The 18,018-nt window shown below is 46.0% G+C and overlaps 1 protein-coding gene across 1 annotated transcript in view; it reads right to left on the bottom strand.

Moving 5' to 3' along the window:
• The window catches only part of dnah5 (dynein, axonemal, heavy chain 5), a 754,701-nt gene that overhangs the window by 228,090 nt on the left and 508,593 nt on the right, over nucleotides 1-18,018 (bottom strand). Inside the window, exons 45-48 of the mRNA XM_085988698.1 lie at nucleotides 10,292-10,496; nucleotides 8,068-8,210; nucleotides 6,786-6,920; nucleotides 4,818-4,940 (exon numbers count right to left, since the gene is read on the bottom strand). Of these exons, the coding sequence (XP_085844824.1) occupies nucleotides 4,818-4,940; nucleotides 6,786-6,920; nucleotides 8,068-8,210; nucleotides 10,292-10,496 (606 nt within the window). The remainder of the gene's footprint in view (nucleotides 1-4,817; nucleotides 4,941-6,785; nucleotides 6,921-8,067; nucleotides 8,211-10,291; nucleotides 10,497-18,018) is intronic.

Raw genomic sequence — 18,018 nt, 5'->3', positions numbered from 1 at the left:
ATTGGAGGTCGGGACGGGTGGGGAGAGTGACCTGAAGTCGGGGCTGGGTGGGGAGATTGATTTGAGGTCGGGGCTGGGTGGGGAGAGTGATTGGAGGTCGGGCCGGGTGGGGAGAGTGATTGGAGGTCAGGACGGGTGGGGAGAGTGATCTGAAGTCGGGGCTGGGTGGGGAGAGTGATCTGAAGTCGGGTCAAGTGGGGAGAGTGATCTGAAGTCAGGCCGGGTGGGAGAGTGATTGGAGGACGGGGCTGGGTGGGGAGAGTGATTGGAGGACGGGGCTGGGTGGGGAGAGTGATTGGAGGTTGGGGCTGGGTGGGGAGAGTGATTGGAGGTCAGGACGGGTGGGGAGAGTGATCTGAAGTCGGGGCTGGGCGGGGAGATTGATTGGAGGTTGGGGCTGGGTGGGGAGAGTGATCTGAAGTCAGGCTGGGTGGGGAGAGTGATCTGAAGTCGGGCCGGGTGGGGAGAGTGATCTGAAGTCGGGCCGGGTGGGGAGAGTGATCTGAAGTCGGGTCAGGTGGGGAGAGTGATCTGAAGTCGGGCCGGGTGGGGAGAGTGATCTGAAGTCGGGTCAGGTGGGGAGAGTGATCTGAAGTCGGGCTGGGTGGGGAGAGTGATCTGAAGTCGGGCTGGGTGGGGAGAGTGATCTGAAGTCGGGCCGGGTGGGGAGAGTGATCTGAAGTCGGGTCAGGTGGGGAGAGTGATCTGAAGTCGGGCCGGGTGGGGAGAGTGATCTGAAGTCGGGCTGGGTGGGGAGAGTGATCTGAAGTCGGGCTGGGTGGGGAGAGTGATCTGAAGTCGGGCTGGGTGGGGAGAGTGATCTGAAGTCGGGCTGGGTGGGGAGAGTGATCTGAAGTCGGGGCTGGGTGGGGAGATTGATTGGAGGTTGGGGCTGGGTGGGGAGAGTGATCTGAAGTCGGGCTGGGTGGGGAGAGTGATCTGAAGTCGGGCTGGGTGGGGAGAGTGATCTGAAGTCGGGGCTGGGTGGGGAGATTGATTGGAGGTTGGGGCTGGGTGGGGAGAGTGATCTGAAGTCGGGCTGGGTGGGGAGAGTGATCTGAAGTCGGGGCTGGGTGGGGAGAGTGATCTGAAGTCGGGGCTGGGTGGGGAGAGTGATCTGAAGTCGGGGCTGGGTGGGGAGAGTGATCTGAAGTCGGGCTGGGTGGGGAGAGTGATCTGAAGTCGGGCTGGGTGGGGAGAGTGATCTGAAGTCGGGGCTGGGTGGGGAGAGTGATCTGAAGTCGGGCTGGGTGGGGAGAGTGATCTGAAGTCGGGTCAGGTGGGGAGAGTGATCTGAAGTAGGGCCGGGTGGGGAGAGTGATCTGAAGTCGGGCTGGGTGGGGAGAGTGATCTGAAGTCGGGCTGGGTGGGGAGAGTGATCTGAAGTCGGGCTGGGTGGGGAGAGTGATCTGAAGTCGGGGCTGGGTGGGGAGAGTGATCTGAAGTCGGGTCAGGTGGGGAGAGTGATCTGAAGTCGGGGCTGGGTGGGGAGAGTGATCTGAAGTCGGGTCAGGTGGGGAGAGTGATCTGAAGTCGGGGCGGGTGGGGAGAGTGATCTGAAGTCGGGCTGGGTGGGGAGAGTGATTGGAGGACGGGGCTGGGTGGGAAGATTGATTGGAGGTCGGGGCCGGGTGGGGAGATTGATTGGAGGTCGGGGCTGGGTGGGGAGATTGATTGGAGGTCAGGGCTGGGTGGGGAGATTGATTGGAGGTCGGGGCCGGGTGGGGAGATTGATTGGAGGTCAGGGCTGGGTGGGGAGATTGATTGGAGGTCGGGGCCGGGTGGGGAGATTGATTGGAGGTCGGGGCTGGGTGGGGAGATTGATTGGAGGTCGGGGCCGGGTGGGGAGATTGATTGGAGGTCGGGGCCGGGTGGGGAGATTGATTGGAGGTCGGGGCCGGGTGGGAGAGTGATTGGAGGTCGGGGCTGGGTGGGGAGATTGATTGGAGGTCGGGACGGGTGGGGAGAAGAGAGGTCGGGGCCTGGTGGGGAGAAGAGAGTTCGGAGGTCGGGCCGCAATGGCAGTGCTCGGCTGTTTACTTAGTAAGTGCTTACCATTTTTTTTTACTTACGCCGTGTTTAGAGTCGGTTTTCACCGAGTCGTCTCAGGCAAACTAATGTTGCAGCGGGGACCCGTAGCAGACATTAGGCCCATTATTTGCATATGTAAATTGAATAACACCTGTTTCAGGCGTGGGTAGAGGATGCTTCATGTTTGTCCTTTCCCAATATGGTATGCGGCATACTTCCGGTCGGAAATGTGTGCATGCTTTCAGCGTGTCATTTTGGGGCCTCAGGAGGCCGCATAATGCCTGAAAAATGGGCGTTATGCAGCCCAATTTAACCCCCTGTGTTCCTATCTTAAAGAAAAGAAAACATATTGACCAAAATAATCTTAGGATATGACCAGAGTGGTACTCGGCAGTGATTGTTTCCAAACAATATTAGCCCCGACAGCATGGTGCACAGCCTACCTCAGCCATGGCTGAGAGAACTTTTGACACTGGGAAGTTGCATCAACATTTTTTCCTATCCAATGTTTTTCCTCGCAGCTAAATCAGCACAGACCAGGGATCAAGTCTACAATCTTTCAGGTTTCAGGCACAGAGATGGATGGACACTTCAAATTATTCAGGCTTTGACAGGCTGAAAACAAAAGGTCTCAGAAGCTGGTTTTCCACCAGCGAGAATCCATTGTTTTGCAATGTGTTTTCTGCCTCCAAAATGGTTAATGAGGTCCGGAAGGCAGAAGAAAACAGGTTGCCAAGATATACAGAATAGACACTGCTAGATATATTAGAAGAAACAAGGTAGAAGTGCAGTTCAAATAATGCAACTAGAAATGACTGTAGGAGAAGAGAAATTGAAGAGAAAAGAGTTAGGGCAAGAAAAATAAAATGTGTAAATTTTTCTATTTAAAAAGAGTCGGGGAAAAATTGGGTTACTTTGCGCCGCCCGTTAGCGCCCCCGGGGGGGCCACTGATGGGGCGCAAAGCCCCTAGTGCATGGGCGCAGCGCTACTAACACCTCCCGCGAAATTCAGCGGTAGGTTAGCGGCGGCGGTAGCCGGTAGCGCCCTGTGGCGCTGCGCATCTGGCGATGACGTCATCGCCATGCGTAACACCCTGCTCACGCCCCGGCCGCAAACTTGAGTCGCACCCCCGATCTACTGCCGGACGATATGTCTGACAGGGTCAAGGTGGTGTTTTTGCGGTTGCGGCGGCGCAAATTAATGGGCAGGTGCCAGGGAGGCCTCTTCATGCGGGGTGCCGGCCGCGATCAGTCAGACCGGCACTCCTCTTGAGTGCTGGGCTGTTTTCCCGGCACCACGCTCCCCGGTGGTCCAGCAGGGCCCGGTGCACGCTGCGCTAGGCCCCTCCCCTTTAATCAGGGGAGGGAGGCCTGTAATACCATGGCACTACGTGCCAATGCACGTGACACTGTTGCACATAGCACCGCGATATTGAATGGTTACGCCCCAGGCAGGAGAGGGAGCGCTCCCAGTAGCAATCCGCCTCCTGCTTGGGGCACCACCACTCAATTGACAGTGCAGGGGCGCTAACTTTTTTAGGGTGCTAAAAGTAGCGCCCCGGCAAAGTTAGCGCCCCAAAGTGGGCGTGACTGAATTTTTCCCCCTCAATGTTTTGTTGTGGTCTACAGACATACTGATTTTTTACATATTTTCTGAACAATAATTCTACATTGTACATTGTATCAAATGTAGATATTTTTGTGGAAACAAGGTAAGGGAAACAGAAAAAAAAAGTTTGCTATCTATATATACAACATACAATAACAGATGGTGAAACAGCATATGCAGCCCCTACAGATGCTTACTTCATAATCAGAGATGCAAACAATCTGAATATTTGTCAAGAGTCAGTGCTCTATAGTTAGCATTCACCACCATTGAAGCAATCCGACCAACCATTAGTATCCTCTCCCACATGTGTTACGACTCAAAGAGGGTCATTTTAATATATGACGATAGTGTAAACGGGGCGATATCGATTGGTTGCCCCTTGAAAGGAAAGTCAGGTGAAGTATATAATGTGCGGCCGATCCAACATCGCCTTATTTACATAATCCCTCAAAGTTAAAATTATCCTCAAATGTCTCCGAACCTGAATGTTCTATTAAGACGTCATATGTAAATATGCAGCTGGAGCAGAAAACAGTGAGAGGAATAATTAAAATATGTGACAGGGAATCAATGATATGAGAAAAATAAACCATATCCGGTGATATAACACTCATGGCAATGGCACTGATGAGTTACATGGTCTAATGCCATTCAATAAGTTCTATTTTTATTTTGAAAGTATTTCCATTATGTATTTCTAAATAGCTAAAGGTTATTTTGCTGCAAGTTGAATCAAAAAGTGACTTGTTTCATAGTACTTATTTATTGTACCTGCATGAAAACATAACAAGGAATTTATCATTTAAAAAACAGTCAGTGATGTGAACTATTTATTTTGAAATATAGGGGGTAATTTAACCCTCCTCTGCCTCCAATGATAGGTGGGAGAGGGTCAGGGGGTAAATTGGTAATTATGTAAAACCCGACCTCAACCCACCTACTTCCGGTTTAACCGCAGCGGGTTTGGGGGCATCTGAGCAACACGCTCTGGAGAGGCAGGTCCACAATTATAATATTTAAATGAGGCTCCATTCCTCAGATTTTTGAGAGCCATTTGAATTTAACAGCTGCTCCCTCCGCATTACTATCAGGGCCATAGCCTCTGTAGGGTAACAAATCAATGCAACGTCTTTTTTAGGTTTAAGATTAACAACATGAAATTCTACTTGTTTACCTGATCTCCCCAGTCATTAATCACAGGCATATTAATATCATCAACAAAGACAGTCATCTTCTTTCCAGCAGGTGGACCATATGTTGTACCCATACGTTTATCAACATAACTCTCAATTGTGCGCTGTAACACAAAGTCAATAGGGAATTATCCATACTATTTAAATATGCTTTATGTAATCATAATTGATACTTTGCCATGATTTTTCTTTTTAGGCAGAACATTGTATGTTTTCCATTGGTTTTGTCAACATTAAATCTTAAATTCCTCCTCAGATAGAAGTTAAGAACAAACTTCACTCATTCTGATGAGATGATTTTTCAAGTTGCAGCATCATTTTTTTTAGCTATACTTTACCAGGAGAACATCTGGAAACAGACTGCTATGATTTCACCCAAAAGATATACATGCTAGTTACACTTATGTTATTAAAAAAAATAAATGTATGTGCAATTTATAGTTAATATTGCCTGACCCAGTATTGCATTTGACATACTTCCACCGCCGTTCAGGCACGGGACATAGTCCCACAAAATTAGTGCCAACTGGGTACCATCAATGATGCCGTGGAATTTGGGGAATTCAACCATTTGGAAAAGGTGCAGCACTCTCTCATGCTGTTGCAAATGTCCATGGAATAGATGATGAAATTGTTTGCTGAGTGCATGCAGATTGACTGATGTTGCTGATGTTCCATGGGGCACCCTCAAATGAGCCTGAGCCATAAAAGTCAAGTGTTGTGGTGACCTTCACAAGCCCCTGGCTGAGCAGGCTGGTGGAGTTTGTCTGGAGGTCAGACTCCAGAATGCAGCACATTTCTGTCTACGAAGACAGTGTTGTCTGACAAATCAGTTAAGTGCACCTCAGCTTGTACATCTGGGTTCTAGGTTAACAACAACAACTTGTATTTATATAGCACCTTTAACATAGTAAAACGTCCCAAGGCGCTTCACAGGAGCAGTAAAAGACACAAATTTGACACCGAGCCACATAAGGAGAAATTAGAGCAGGTGACCAAAAGCTTGGTCAAAGAGGTAGATTTTAAGGAGCATCTTAAAAGAGGAAAGAGAGGTAGCGAGTGTAATGATATCAGCAAATAGAGATGGTATTTGCCTGTTCGATTATGATGCCTTAATAGCATGTTTGCAGGTATTGATTACTTATGCCTGACCAGCAGAGGTCATGTGACCGAGAGAAGCAAGGCAGTCAGTTTTAGTTTCAGTTTCGTTCTAGATGCATCACTAGCATAATGGTGTCTCCTGAATGCTGTATAAAGAGTTGAACAGACTTTAGATTAAAACTCATTCTCTTTCATAAATGTCTCATCATTGAACCCACCAAGAAATCAATACAGCGAGGCGGAGAAGTTTAGGGAGGAAATTCCAGAGCTTAGGGCCTCGGCAACAGAAGGCACAGCCACCAATGGTTGAGCGATTATAATCAGGGATGTTCAAGAGGGCAGAATTAAAGGAGCGCAAATATCTTGGGGGGTTGTGGGCTGAAGGAAATTACAGAGATAGGGAGAGGTGAGGCCATGGAGAGATTTTGAAATTGAGTCATTGCTTAACTGGGAGCCAACGAGGTGCTGCAACCTCCCCTGCCTGCTGTCCTTCCTTTGTTGCCCCTCTTCCTCGGAAAAACATAGAGTTGATTTGCACCACTGTCACACCTTCTGGTATCCTTTCAGAGATCTGTGGGCTGATTATCTGGCTCCGTTGGGTAATGCGAATGTTATATGGGAAGGGGACTTAATGAAAAAAGCAATAACTTAGAATAATTTATTGAAAAGTAACCAAAAAAAAGCGCAATCTACAATTACACCACATCATATCTTCGCATACAATTACAACAAATTCAAAAATATACCCTATCATTTGTTTCATTGATATTTATGTTTTAGTTATTAACACAACTAATTGTTGTGTTTATTTGTAGCACAAGTAGACTGAATATGAGATGCTATCTGACCTGAAACATTAGTGGAGTAGTTGCTGATGAAAAGTTGAGACTCTTAGCCATGTGAGACTCAGGGTCATATTTTGACATGTATCCTTTGATAATCACCGTTTTAGCTGTACCTTGTTCACCAATAAGCAACACAGCCTATGATAAAATAGTAAGGAGATGTAATAGAAAAAACAGCACAATCTTAAGCAATATTTTTAATGTACTAGTAAAACTTGTTTGTTAACATTATTTTGACAATTTGATTTGCAGTGTTTAGCTTAATTCGCAATTCCTCATAAACTGAAGCAGTCCATGCCTGCATGGAGCAAGACCTGGATAACATCCAGGCTTGGGCTGATAAGTTCGCCACACAAGTGCCAGATAATGACCACCTGCAACAAGACAGAGTCCAACCGCCTCTCCTTGACATTCAATAGCATTACCATCACCAAATCTCCCACCATTAACATCCTGGAGTCGCCATTGACCGGAAATTCAACTGGACTAGTCACATAAATGCTGTGACTACTAGAGCAGATCAGAAATTGGGTATTCTGTGGCGAGAGGCTCACCACCTGACTCCCCAAAGCCTCTCCACCACCCACAAGGCACAAGTCAGGAATGTGATGGAATACTCTCCACTTGCCTGGATGGGTGTAGCGGCAACATTCAAGAAGCTCAACACCATCCAGGACAAAGCAGTCCGCTTGCTCGGCAGCCCATCCACTACCTTAAATATGCACTCTCTCCACCACTGACGCAGTTCGTGGCTGCAGGGTGTACTAACTACAGGATGCACTGCAGCAACTCGCCAAGGCTTCTTCGACACCGCCTCCCAAACCCGCGACCTCTACCACCTAGAAGAACAAGGGCAGCAGGTGCATGGGAACACCACCACCTCCAAGTTCCCATCCAAGTCACACACCATCCCAACTTCGACATATATAGCCATTCCTTCACCGTTGCTGAGTCAAAATCTTGGCACTCTCTACCCAACAGAACTCTGGAAGTACCTTCACCACATGGACTACAGTGATTCAAGAAGAAGGCTCACCGCCACCTTCTCAAGGGCAACTAAGAATGAGCAATAAAAGCTGGCCTTGCATTTTCCAAGAATTAATCTTTAAAAATCATAACAAATATATGTAACCAGCTTGACATAAACTGCAAGAATGAGAAAATGAGGAGAACAAACATTTCTAAACATGGTGACTGATCCTATTTGTTATCCCCCTATTTACTGGCCAGAAAATATAATGTAGAACAGTACACAGTAAATCAATATTAAGTGAAATTATCTTACCTTTCCCTGTTTGGCTATTGTGTGGATGAGGAAATTTGTCCTCACGTTGTCTACATTAGGCACAAGGATGGAGCCATATTCCAGACTGCTGTCAGTGGGATAAACGTATTCTTCTATATTTGTATTCCAATGCAACCATTTTCCTGGTTAAAACATATATACAGTTAATGTATTATTCCATGAGAAACAAATGTTTCACAGCATTCTTTGGAATTAAACAGTTTAGAAAATTTTAATCAAATTATTCATATCTTGTCCAGTCAACCAATTATCAGGTAACCTTTGCTCCAGCGCCATACTTTCTACTGATCAGCTAGCTATATTTTGGATCATAACATAAAGAGAAACTCGATCATTGAAAAGGTATTCAATTACCATCAGAAATTAATTACCTAATCCAAAGCATTCTCTGCTGTGGTAAACAGAATAACCTCATTCAAATAATAGCCCTCAAATTCCAGGACAAAAGTGTTAGCATTTATTATATGCTATAGAGAAAGAATGCAAAGATATTAGTCCAAGCTTATAAAACCACTAACATAAGAAGCTAGCAAAATAATAGTCATTTTACATTTCAAGCCTGATGGGTTTACTCACAAACAACATCAGGATGAGTAATTAAACCTCCCACTGATGTATCTTCTGTTCTAAGAACAAGTTAACAACAATCTTGAGAATAGTTATGAAGAAAAATTACCAGCCGTTTTCCCCAAATTGTTATGATGTTTCATGACTAGAATAATAACATTTGAGAACCAAAGAAGTGAAAGAGATAAAAGTATTTCAATTGAATTGTGTATGGAAACAGGCTGATCTCAACTTATTGATATTTAATGCAAGTCCATTCATGCCATTCTTCAGGAAGGCAACTGCTTAATATTATACACTAGACTCTCAGTAATAGCCATAATCATGGTTATAAAATCTGGACCTTATCTCCTCACTTTAAGCCATGTTATTGGATACTCTCTGTGGCAAGCATCGGTTAGAAGACATGAGATGTGCAACTTCCAAAAAATAGTGATGGAGGCTAGATTACATAATATTCAATAGGTAGCCCATTAACTATAGCATGAGCAACAGATGCAAAATTGTAATCCTTTGTGAGGGTACATCCCAGTTTGAACAGACACTAAAGGCACAATTTTAACCCTGCCCCCCACCCCAGGGTAATGGAATGGGCAGGTGGTTAAAATAGCAGTCTGGCATTTCCTGTCGCGTTCCCGACACATTCACACCCTCCGCCATTTTTAACCCATCGATTTTGGTCATGGGGAAGGCACCCACTACAGGTAGGTGGGAGCCTCAACAACATTTAAATGTTGGGACCCAATGTCACCTTTCCAACCCCAACTTGATTTAACTGCCAATTGGGGCAGTTATGCCCATTGCCAGACCCACCAGTAAAACCTGGTGGGAGGCAGCATTAGCTCCAGAAGAGGCCCAGGTAAGTCTATTTTTTTAAACAAAATTTAAGGTTTCCTTGAAGGGCCCAGGAAGAGCAAGAGTTCTCCTCTGGGCCCCACAAGGGAACCCTGGGTCTCCCCTGACCAAGGCTTCCCTTCTCCTACCCTGACTGCATTCGCCTCTGGAAACCACACCACCCTCACAACTTATCTTATGCCGGGGATCGTTCCCTTAGGTCCCTGGCGGTGGCCTCCTGTTACAAAAAAATTCCTCTCCCACCCACTGGCTATCTCATCATTCACAATAGATTTGGACGGGAGTCTGTGCTGAAACATGGTAATGAGGCCCAAGAGTTAAAATTGCTCGGACCTCCTACCTGCTCCTTCCCAGTACTTAAACTCATCTGCACACTGCATTTTTTTAAAGTAATTTTCAGCTACATTTTGGTCCACACAAGTCCATTGCTTGTTGTCTGATAATGGAATGTTATTGATGGCAAGCCTGAAGAAGTTCAATCCTCAGAATATCAAATGTGGCACCACCACAGCTGTGTACTACTCAAAAAGATGCTTAATGGATGGAAGGTATATCAAAATATATATATTTTTTAAATCCATTCAGTGTTTGCTGCAGCATACAGTCAAATAGTTAAGTCTGCCTGACCTAGGACCCTTTCATTTTCTTATGAATGCCGCCAGAGATCCAGCTGTCAACTCTTCCTCTTTCTCTCATGCTAGAGCACTAGTACTTCAAGATGCTCCACCTAATAGCCAAAATGATTAGAAATGTTCATTGACTAGATTATCTTGGTACTGACCATCAAAATGTACAAGGTAGTCAAACATTGTGTCCTCACTCCCTGCTGGGATGCACGGCAGATCTAGTTGAATAGTCTCATGTGTTCGCAGCCAGTGCTCCATTTTCCTTCGGTCCTCTAATTCCAGTAAGGCCCCTATACTCCACATCAGTGAGAAAACATACAGTCTCTCCAAATGTTCTCCAGTCACTTCCCCACCTTGCTCCTAAAAAAAAGTTTAGAATTTAGTTACTATATTGGATACAAAACATTTTAATACACATATTTTCTACACAACATATAAATCTGTGAAGTTTACAGGTGAACTCTTAATCAATAAAAAAAAACATTTGCAACTTTGATTAATTTAGTGGGATTCCTGATACACTCACAATGTGACACCTTTTGGCTGATATATATCATGCACCTTCTGTAATGTAGATATTTCAACAAGCGAGACTCTAACCATCTCCCCTTGACATTCAATGGCATTACCATCGCTGAATCCCCCACTATCAACATCCTGGGGGTTACCATTGATCAGAAACTGAACTGGACCAGCCATATAAATACTGTGGCTACAAGAGCAGGCCAGAGGCTAGGTATTCTGCAGCGAGTGTCTCACCTCCTGACTCCCCAAAGCCTTTCCACCATCTACAAGGCACAAGTCAGGAGTGTGATGGAATACTCTCCACTTGCCTGGATGAGTGCAGCTCCAACAACACTCAAGAAGCTCGACACCATCCAGGACAAAGCAGCCCGCTTGATTGGCACCCCATCCACCATCTTAAACATTCACTCCCTGCACCACCGGTGCACCGTGGCTGCAGTGTGTACCATCTACAAGATGCACTGCAGCAACTCGCCAAAGCTCCTTCAACAGCACCTTCCAAACCCGCGACCTCTACCACTTAGAAGGACAAGGGCAGCAGACGCATGGGAACATCACCATCTACAAGTTCCCCTCCAAGCCACATCCTGACTTGGACCTGTATCGCCATTCCTTCACTGTCGCTGGGCCAAAATCCTGGAACTCCCTTCCTAACAGCATTGTGGGTGTACCTACACCATATGGACTGCAGCGGTTCAAGAAGGCGGCTCACCACCATCTTCTCAAGGGCAATTAGGGATGGGCACTAAATGCAGGCGTAGCTAGCCAGCAACGCCCACATCCCATCAATGAATAAAAATAAATTAAAAAATTAAAAATTATTTTCCAAGAACCATTTAAAGGTTTTTAAACTTTGTCAATAGTTCCCTAAAGATGGTATTGGTGGAAAATGTTGACAATTTAACAATATTTTCCAATTCAATTTTATTTAACTCATAGAAAGATTTTCCCTAGAAACAACACCAACATTTAGTAACTTTTTTACTTTGAATATTTGCAGTTTTTCTAACAAATCATTAAATGATCAGTGCATGAAATATATAATACTGTGCAAGCCAATTATTTTCCAATGAACATTCTATTAAAAATTCTTCAATGCTGAAATATTTCATTAATGGGTAAAAAAAAAACCTCGAACATTCACATAAACTAAGGGCTAAAAATTCGATAGCAGTGCCGCTGTGGGCCGGTGTTATCAGCTGCCGAAAATGGTGGCGCTGCCAGGACCGAAAATTGGCGATGGGGACTAATTAACATTAGCCCAGCGCTAAACTCACTATTCAACGCCGTCCTGGTGGCGTTCGTCCCGGCAGGAGACCCCAACGTAGCGTGGCCATAGTGTCATTGCTGCAAGAACAGCCTGCTCTGAAAGCGAGGGTGTCATTTCAGAAAGCAGTTCAGTCTCTGAAAGGGGAACTACCTTCTGAAATGAAAAAAATAAAAATCTAAAAATAGGCAGTTTTTAGCCCATACAGCTCAAATGCCTTCTGAAAAAAAAGTAAAAATAATTCCCAAATGGGAATCTTCAGCTCTTAAAGCTGAATTCCCTTCCGCACCTACAAAAATGGCAAAAGTGCTTCAGCACTAACACAAATGGCTCAGCAAGCCAGGGAAGAGGCACCCAGGGTCTCACACGCAGCACTCCAGCTTTGTGCAGGAGGTCAACACTGCAAGAGAGATCCTCTACCCACAGGTGCCAGGAGGCCCTCCAGAAAGAATAATGTGGGACCAGATCACTAAAGCCGTCACTGCCAGCAGTGTCGCCCCCACGACCTGGCTCCAGTGCCCAAAGAAGCTTCATGAGCTCAGACCAGTGGTCAAGGTCAGTGAATGCTTCTTCAAAAGCCATCTCCTATCAACTGCACCACTAGCCTCACACACTTCTCAATGCATGATCCCACCAACCACCAGCCCCCCCCCCAAATCACTCACATAGCAACAATCTATACCAAACATGAGGCACACCTCCCATTCCTAGCTTCACCTCACCCACTTGGAAGAGATGTTGCTGGCCATTCTTGGCAGGGGCATGGCTGAGCCCTTGACCAGCGGCAGGCCTGAAGGGATACAAGATGCCTGCACCTCTTGCTTTCCTGCCCTCCCCTCACCACAACTCCACCCTTGTGCCTTCCTTATTTCACACACCCAAGAAATGCAGCCTGTCTAGCCAGTGGTTGAAGAAGAAGAGGGAGAAGAAGAAGAGGGAGAAGAAGGAGAAGAAGAAACAACGTCACTCGATTTCACACTCCCAGCTCCTCAAGGTCATCCTGCAAGGCTTTTTGCAGTGTCCCCCAGTGAAAGTCTGCAGCCTTCCACCAACCATGCTGCAGCCACTGGGGTAGCACTGCATGACATCAGTAGGATAGGCAAAGGCACACACAAGGCAATCCCTAAGGAAATGCATAAGGGTGATGAGTTGTTTTCTTGATGTCATATTGGATGGATATAGGTATAAAGTTGGAGTGGAAAGTTTGCTTTGTGGTGGCTTTTATTTCAACATTGTGGCCAAGAGAACGCTGTGATGTTCAGTAACAGAGGGAAGGTAAGGTGCAGGACAAATGTTGAAAGGGGAATTGGGGTTGTGGTCACTGGTACTGCAGGCTGATCTCAGCCAGAAAGAGGCTGTCTGGGTTGCATCCTTCCTTCTGCTTCATCCTCTTCTGCTTCTTCCACTTCTGCGTCCTCCTCTTCCCTCTGCAATCGGATGCTATAATAAGAGCATAAAAAGCTGGAAATAATCAGCAGGTCAGACAGTATCTCAATCTGAGATGTGAACGCTGTTTCTCTCCACGGATGCTGCCTGGCCTGCTGAGTATTTGCAGCATTTTCTGTCTTCTCAGAGGCCTTCCTTTACCATCCGAGGCCTTGCAAGCATCCAGCAGCACTCCCTGCACACTTAAAAAAACTTTTAACATGTATTGCACCAAGTCTCTACTTCAATAAAATCTAATCAACTCACATCCAAAACCTTAAATGCAATCTTACCTGAAAGATGTGTGTGTCCCCTTAAGAGGTGCTGACAGCGTTTGTCAGTCTGCTGAATGCTCCCTTTTCAGAGCGAGCTTAGGACCCAGCACTGAACTCAGTGCTACGGTCGAAGTTGCAGAGGGTGACGCTAAGTCGGCATGCAGGTCACCCTCTCTTCATTTACATCTAGAATCCCTCACCAAAATGGTGGCCACTGAGTCCCGCGCCAGAGAAGGGCGGCAAAGTGGCAGCTGCCATTTTTCGCCAGGGTAGCAGTGCAAACCGGTGGTGGTAATTAACCCAATTTTCAGGCATAAGATTCTTAGGAGGAAATTCCACATTCAGTACATTCTGAAATACTACACATTCTAAATTCAGCATAACAAAAAGTCAACACTGCAGTCTTATAGCATTATCTCCATCCCACACTCCCTTTGAGCATGGTTTCCTGCTGGGACCATCATGGGATAGATGAACTTATCCTCCAGTCTACACAGCAAGACTCTACTTTCTTTTCAAAAAAATGGTTTTGATCCTTCCACTTTTCCTCTGATTTTCTCCCCTCATCTCCCAACAGCTGTAATTCATGTTGGAGAACAGTTGTTCAGTCAACACTGGTGCTCTAGCTCCATGCACAAGTGCCTATTCTTTATATATCACTGTCTAGAAATCAACACAGATAAACACCTACTTGCCCTAACCAGGAACATGTGAACAAATGTGTGCATTTCTGGCAGGAATTAGTGGAAAGTAAAATCAGGCAGAGTGTAAAACCGAGGCCAATCTGATCCCGTCCATTTCCCGCCAAACAGATTAGGTTAAAATTATTCCCTTGGTGTGGGATAGGAATTGGGCAGCAGAGTTTTGGATGAGCTGAAGCTTATGGAGGGTGAAGCTAGGAGAGCACTGGAATGGTCACGTTGGAGGTGACGTAGAAATGGATGAGGGTTTCAGTGTCAAATGGGCTATGATAGCGACAGAAGTGGGCGGTAGTAAGTTATCTTTCCGCACAGTGCCATTTTCTGAGCTGGTGTCTGTGAGTGACAAATGCAGCGATGGTGTGTCTTCTTCTTCCTTGCTCTCCTCCATGGCCTCAGGGGTAGGCTCTGCGACTACTTGTTCTTGTTTATTTGAAAGCAGAAAGGCACAAGGGTCGGGTTGTGGTGGCGGGTGGGGGGCAGAGGAAAGCAAGATCTGTATGCATACAGTCATATTGTGGGATGAGGGGGAAGTGGGATGTGAGAAGTAGGATTAGGAATGAGCACATTGTTGTTGTCCCCAAGGGCTTCAACATTGCCCATTGCCGCGGCCTCGGTGACTTCCCGTCCAATTATGTCAATCACACTGTCTTACCAATTGGTTCAAGGCCTGTATCATGATTGTGCACGACCTTAGCCTGCAAGAAAAAAGGAAGTGTGTCAGAGTGTGGGTATTGTGCCTGCCATAGCTGAATAGCTATCAGTGTGTGCAAGGTGTGAGATGTAGGTGTGAGTGTTGCAGCAGTGGTAAGTTTGTGAGGGTGAAGTGAAGCTATGACTGTGAGGTCTGAGTGTTGATAGCTAGAGATTGTTGGTAGGTGAGTGCTGGGGATGTGGTGCATTGAGTAGTATGTGAGGCTTGCAGTGCAGATGGTAGGATATGGCATTTGCTGAAGCCTTCACTCACCTTAACCTGCCGTGTGAGGTCATTAAATGTTTGGCGGCATTGGATCCAAGACCTGAGGATCACATTGTTGGCTGTTACGTAAGCAAATATCTCCTGCTAGAGCCTTCTACATGTATGGGCCGATGGCTTCCTACCGGCTTGCAGGAAGAGGACAGCCCGCCACCTCCCCATGGCCACCACCAGTGCCTCCAGAGCCGCATCTGAGAATTGTGTTGCTCGCTCCCTCTGCTGCTGTTCAGCCATCTCTTCCTAATTAGTTCTGCTTCCAAGCGGTACTCCAAATGGAATGACAATGTGGTACTGTTGTATCAAAGAACCTCCCCTTTAAGTAGTGGAGAAAGCCTCGGCCAAACATGACTTGGAATTAGACTGCACCCGATGTTGGCTCACCTGTTGAGCAGTAAGCCAATGAGCAGCGGTTTTAGCACTGAGATCAGCACTACAATCATGTAAATGAGTACCGAGTATGAATTTTGCCTGCTACCTAGACCACTTTGACCTGGCGCAGCTAAATAGTGCTGGGTCATGACACCGCCTGTTTTCGAGCAATATCCAATTTCTGGGCTGATATTCCCAATGTGCCGCATGTAGATGAGGTAAAGGTGGGGCAAAGGATGAATCCTTGGGAGACTCCTGAGGTGACAGTGCGTGGGGTAGAAGAGAAACTATTGCTAGAGATGCTCTGGCAATGATCAGACTTGGAGGAGTGGAAAATATATTCTGGTTAAAATATTTTAAAGTGATTCAATAAAATTCTCTATCCTTGAGGCCTACAAAACTATAGGCCCTTAGGTGTGCAACTGAATACTCATCTTTGTGGGGGTGGAGAGTAGAGAAAGGAAAAACCTGATTCTGTAAAGTGCTTTGGTCGGGTGGTTCCCTCCGAGTCAGTGTGGATCACTACCGTTTATCTTTTCCTTTATTCAGTGTTTAATTAATTCATTCATTAGTTAATGATCTTTTAAAAAAATTTCTGTAGGTTGGCAGGGAATGGATTTGGGGATCTCAACATAAATGCTCAATATAAACCAAAAATGAAAGGTGATTGTTACATTTTACGCTAGATATACTACTTAGGTTTAGATTCAGTGATCATTCCCATAAATAGAACTTCCATCTGCTTGGAACCTGAATGTGCCTTAGTCTTCCCAAAATCTAGGTAAATGTAGCAAGATACAGGGATTGAACAGAGAACCCTTGCCACTATGGCCGCGATCTTTCCTCTCGATGCGGCTTTGCATCAATTGGCCTTGTTAAGCCCACCTTGCGGGCTTGGCGGCCAATTAAGGAAAAGCCGGTGTTAGATGACATCAGTTGATGATGTGTCATCTGCCGGTTTTCTTAAAAGGGACCACACACAATTTTTTTGGACAGATGATTTTTCAGTGTTTGACAGCATTGAGGTGCTGCAAACACTGACAATCACTGTACAAAGGTTAGCCCTTGCATCCAGGCTCTCCAGTGACTTCCTCCTTAGGCTAGAACAGATGGCAGCTGCAGGTGAGGTTACAGAAGAGATCTGTCACTGGTGAGAGAGGTTCGGCCAATGAGGTGGGACTACACAAACACTTCAAAACTTGTCACTTACAGAAAAGTCTAAATACATAAAAAATTATTTTCCCAACATTTTCTTACCTCTGCAACTCACCAGTGTACCATTGGATCCTTCACACCACTTCTGCAGCTGTCATCAATGCACAAACATTATAGTAGACCCACAGCACGCCACACTTACCTGGCGTGGTGTCTGGACATCGAGAAGCCTGCAGTAGACCTGTCAAAATTGCAAAAATCCTCTTAACTGCCTGTTAACAAGCAGTTAAGTGCCTATAATCTTCTTCCCACAGCTAGGTGTCGGGTCCATGCACAAATCGGGGACCCGACACCTGGGAAGATTGATTGGAGGCGGGTTGACAGTGGGTTTCCGACCTGCTGTCAATCTTTGCAATTTTGCCAGATGTCCCGCCTCCAAACCCGCCCCCTGAGCGCCGGCAAAATTCCCCCTATTCCAGTTTACATCCCATCACATGTTCTCCTTGTCTTTGGTAATTATATTGAATATATGATTTTGGGCCATGGATGAGGCTATAAACCAATAAGTGAATTTACTTAGTACAAACAATATACTTACAGTAGTTACTGTTAGATCCGTGATTCTGAGAGTATGATGTTTTTCAATAACCACACGGATGCTGTAACTTAACAATCAACAGGTATTTACCGGAGTAGGGTAGTCTCAAGACTGAGGTACAGAGGCATGCTCAAGGCTTATATACAGGTGTGGTCACTGCCGGTACTACAGTATACAGGAGCTGTAAAAGTAGTTCTCTCTTAAAGGTACATACACTACAGTTCCTCCCCTTTTAGATTAGTAGTACCCATAATATTCAAATAACAATTAACACTTTAACATGTACATTAAACAACAATAGTCCATTTATAGATTCAGTCTTTGGGGCGGCTTCCTGATCCTTTCGGGATAGCGCCTTTCCTGAGGTTCTTGTTCTTGGTGCGGAGGCGATTCTGGCCCCTTTTCGTCGGTTATTTCATCCGTTTCCGCTGCTACTGTTTGAGGTAGATGCTACCGGTATGTCGGGTTCATCCCCAGGGACGCGAGACATGGGGTTGACTCGTTCCTGTGACGCTAAGATCTGATCGACGTGGCGTCTCACAATGTTCTCCCCGACATCCACTGTGTACATTAATGGTCCCTGCCTTGTGCATA

The sequence above is a fragment of the Somniosus microcephalus genome, chromosome 5 (genome assembly GCF_052327205.1).
Source record: "Somniosus microcephalus isolate GS21.2 chromosome 5, FLI_Smic_1.0, whole genome shotgun sequence".
Taxonomy (NCBI): domain Eukaryota; kingdom Metazoa; phylum Chordata; class Chondrichthyes; order Squaliformes; family Somniosidae; genus Somniosus; species Somniosus microcephalus.
Note: the sequence above shows the minus strand (reverse complement) of the source record. Positions and strands in the feature narration are given on the sequence as shown.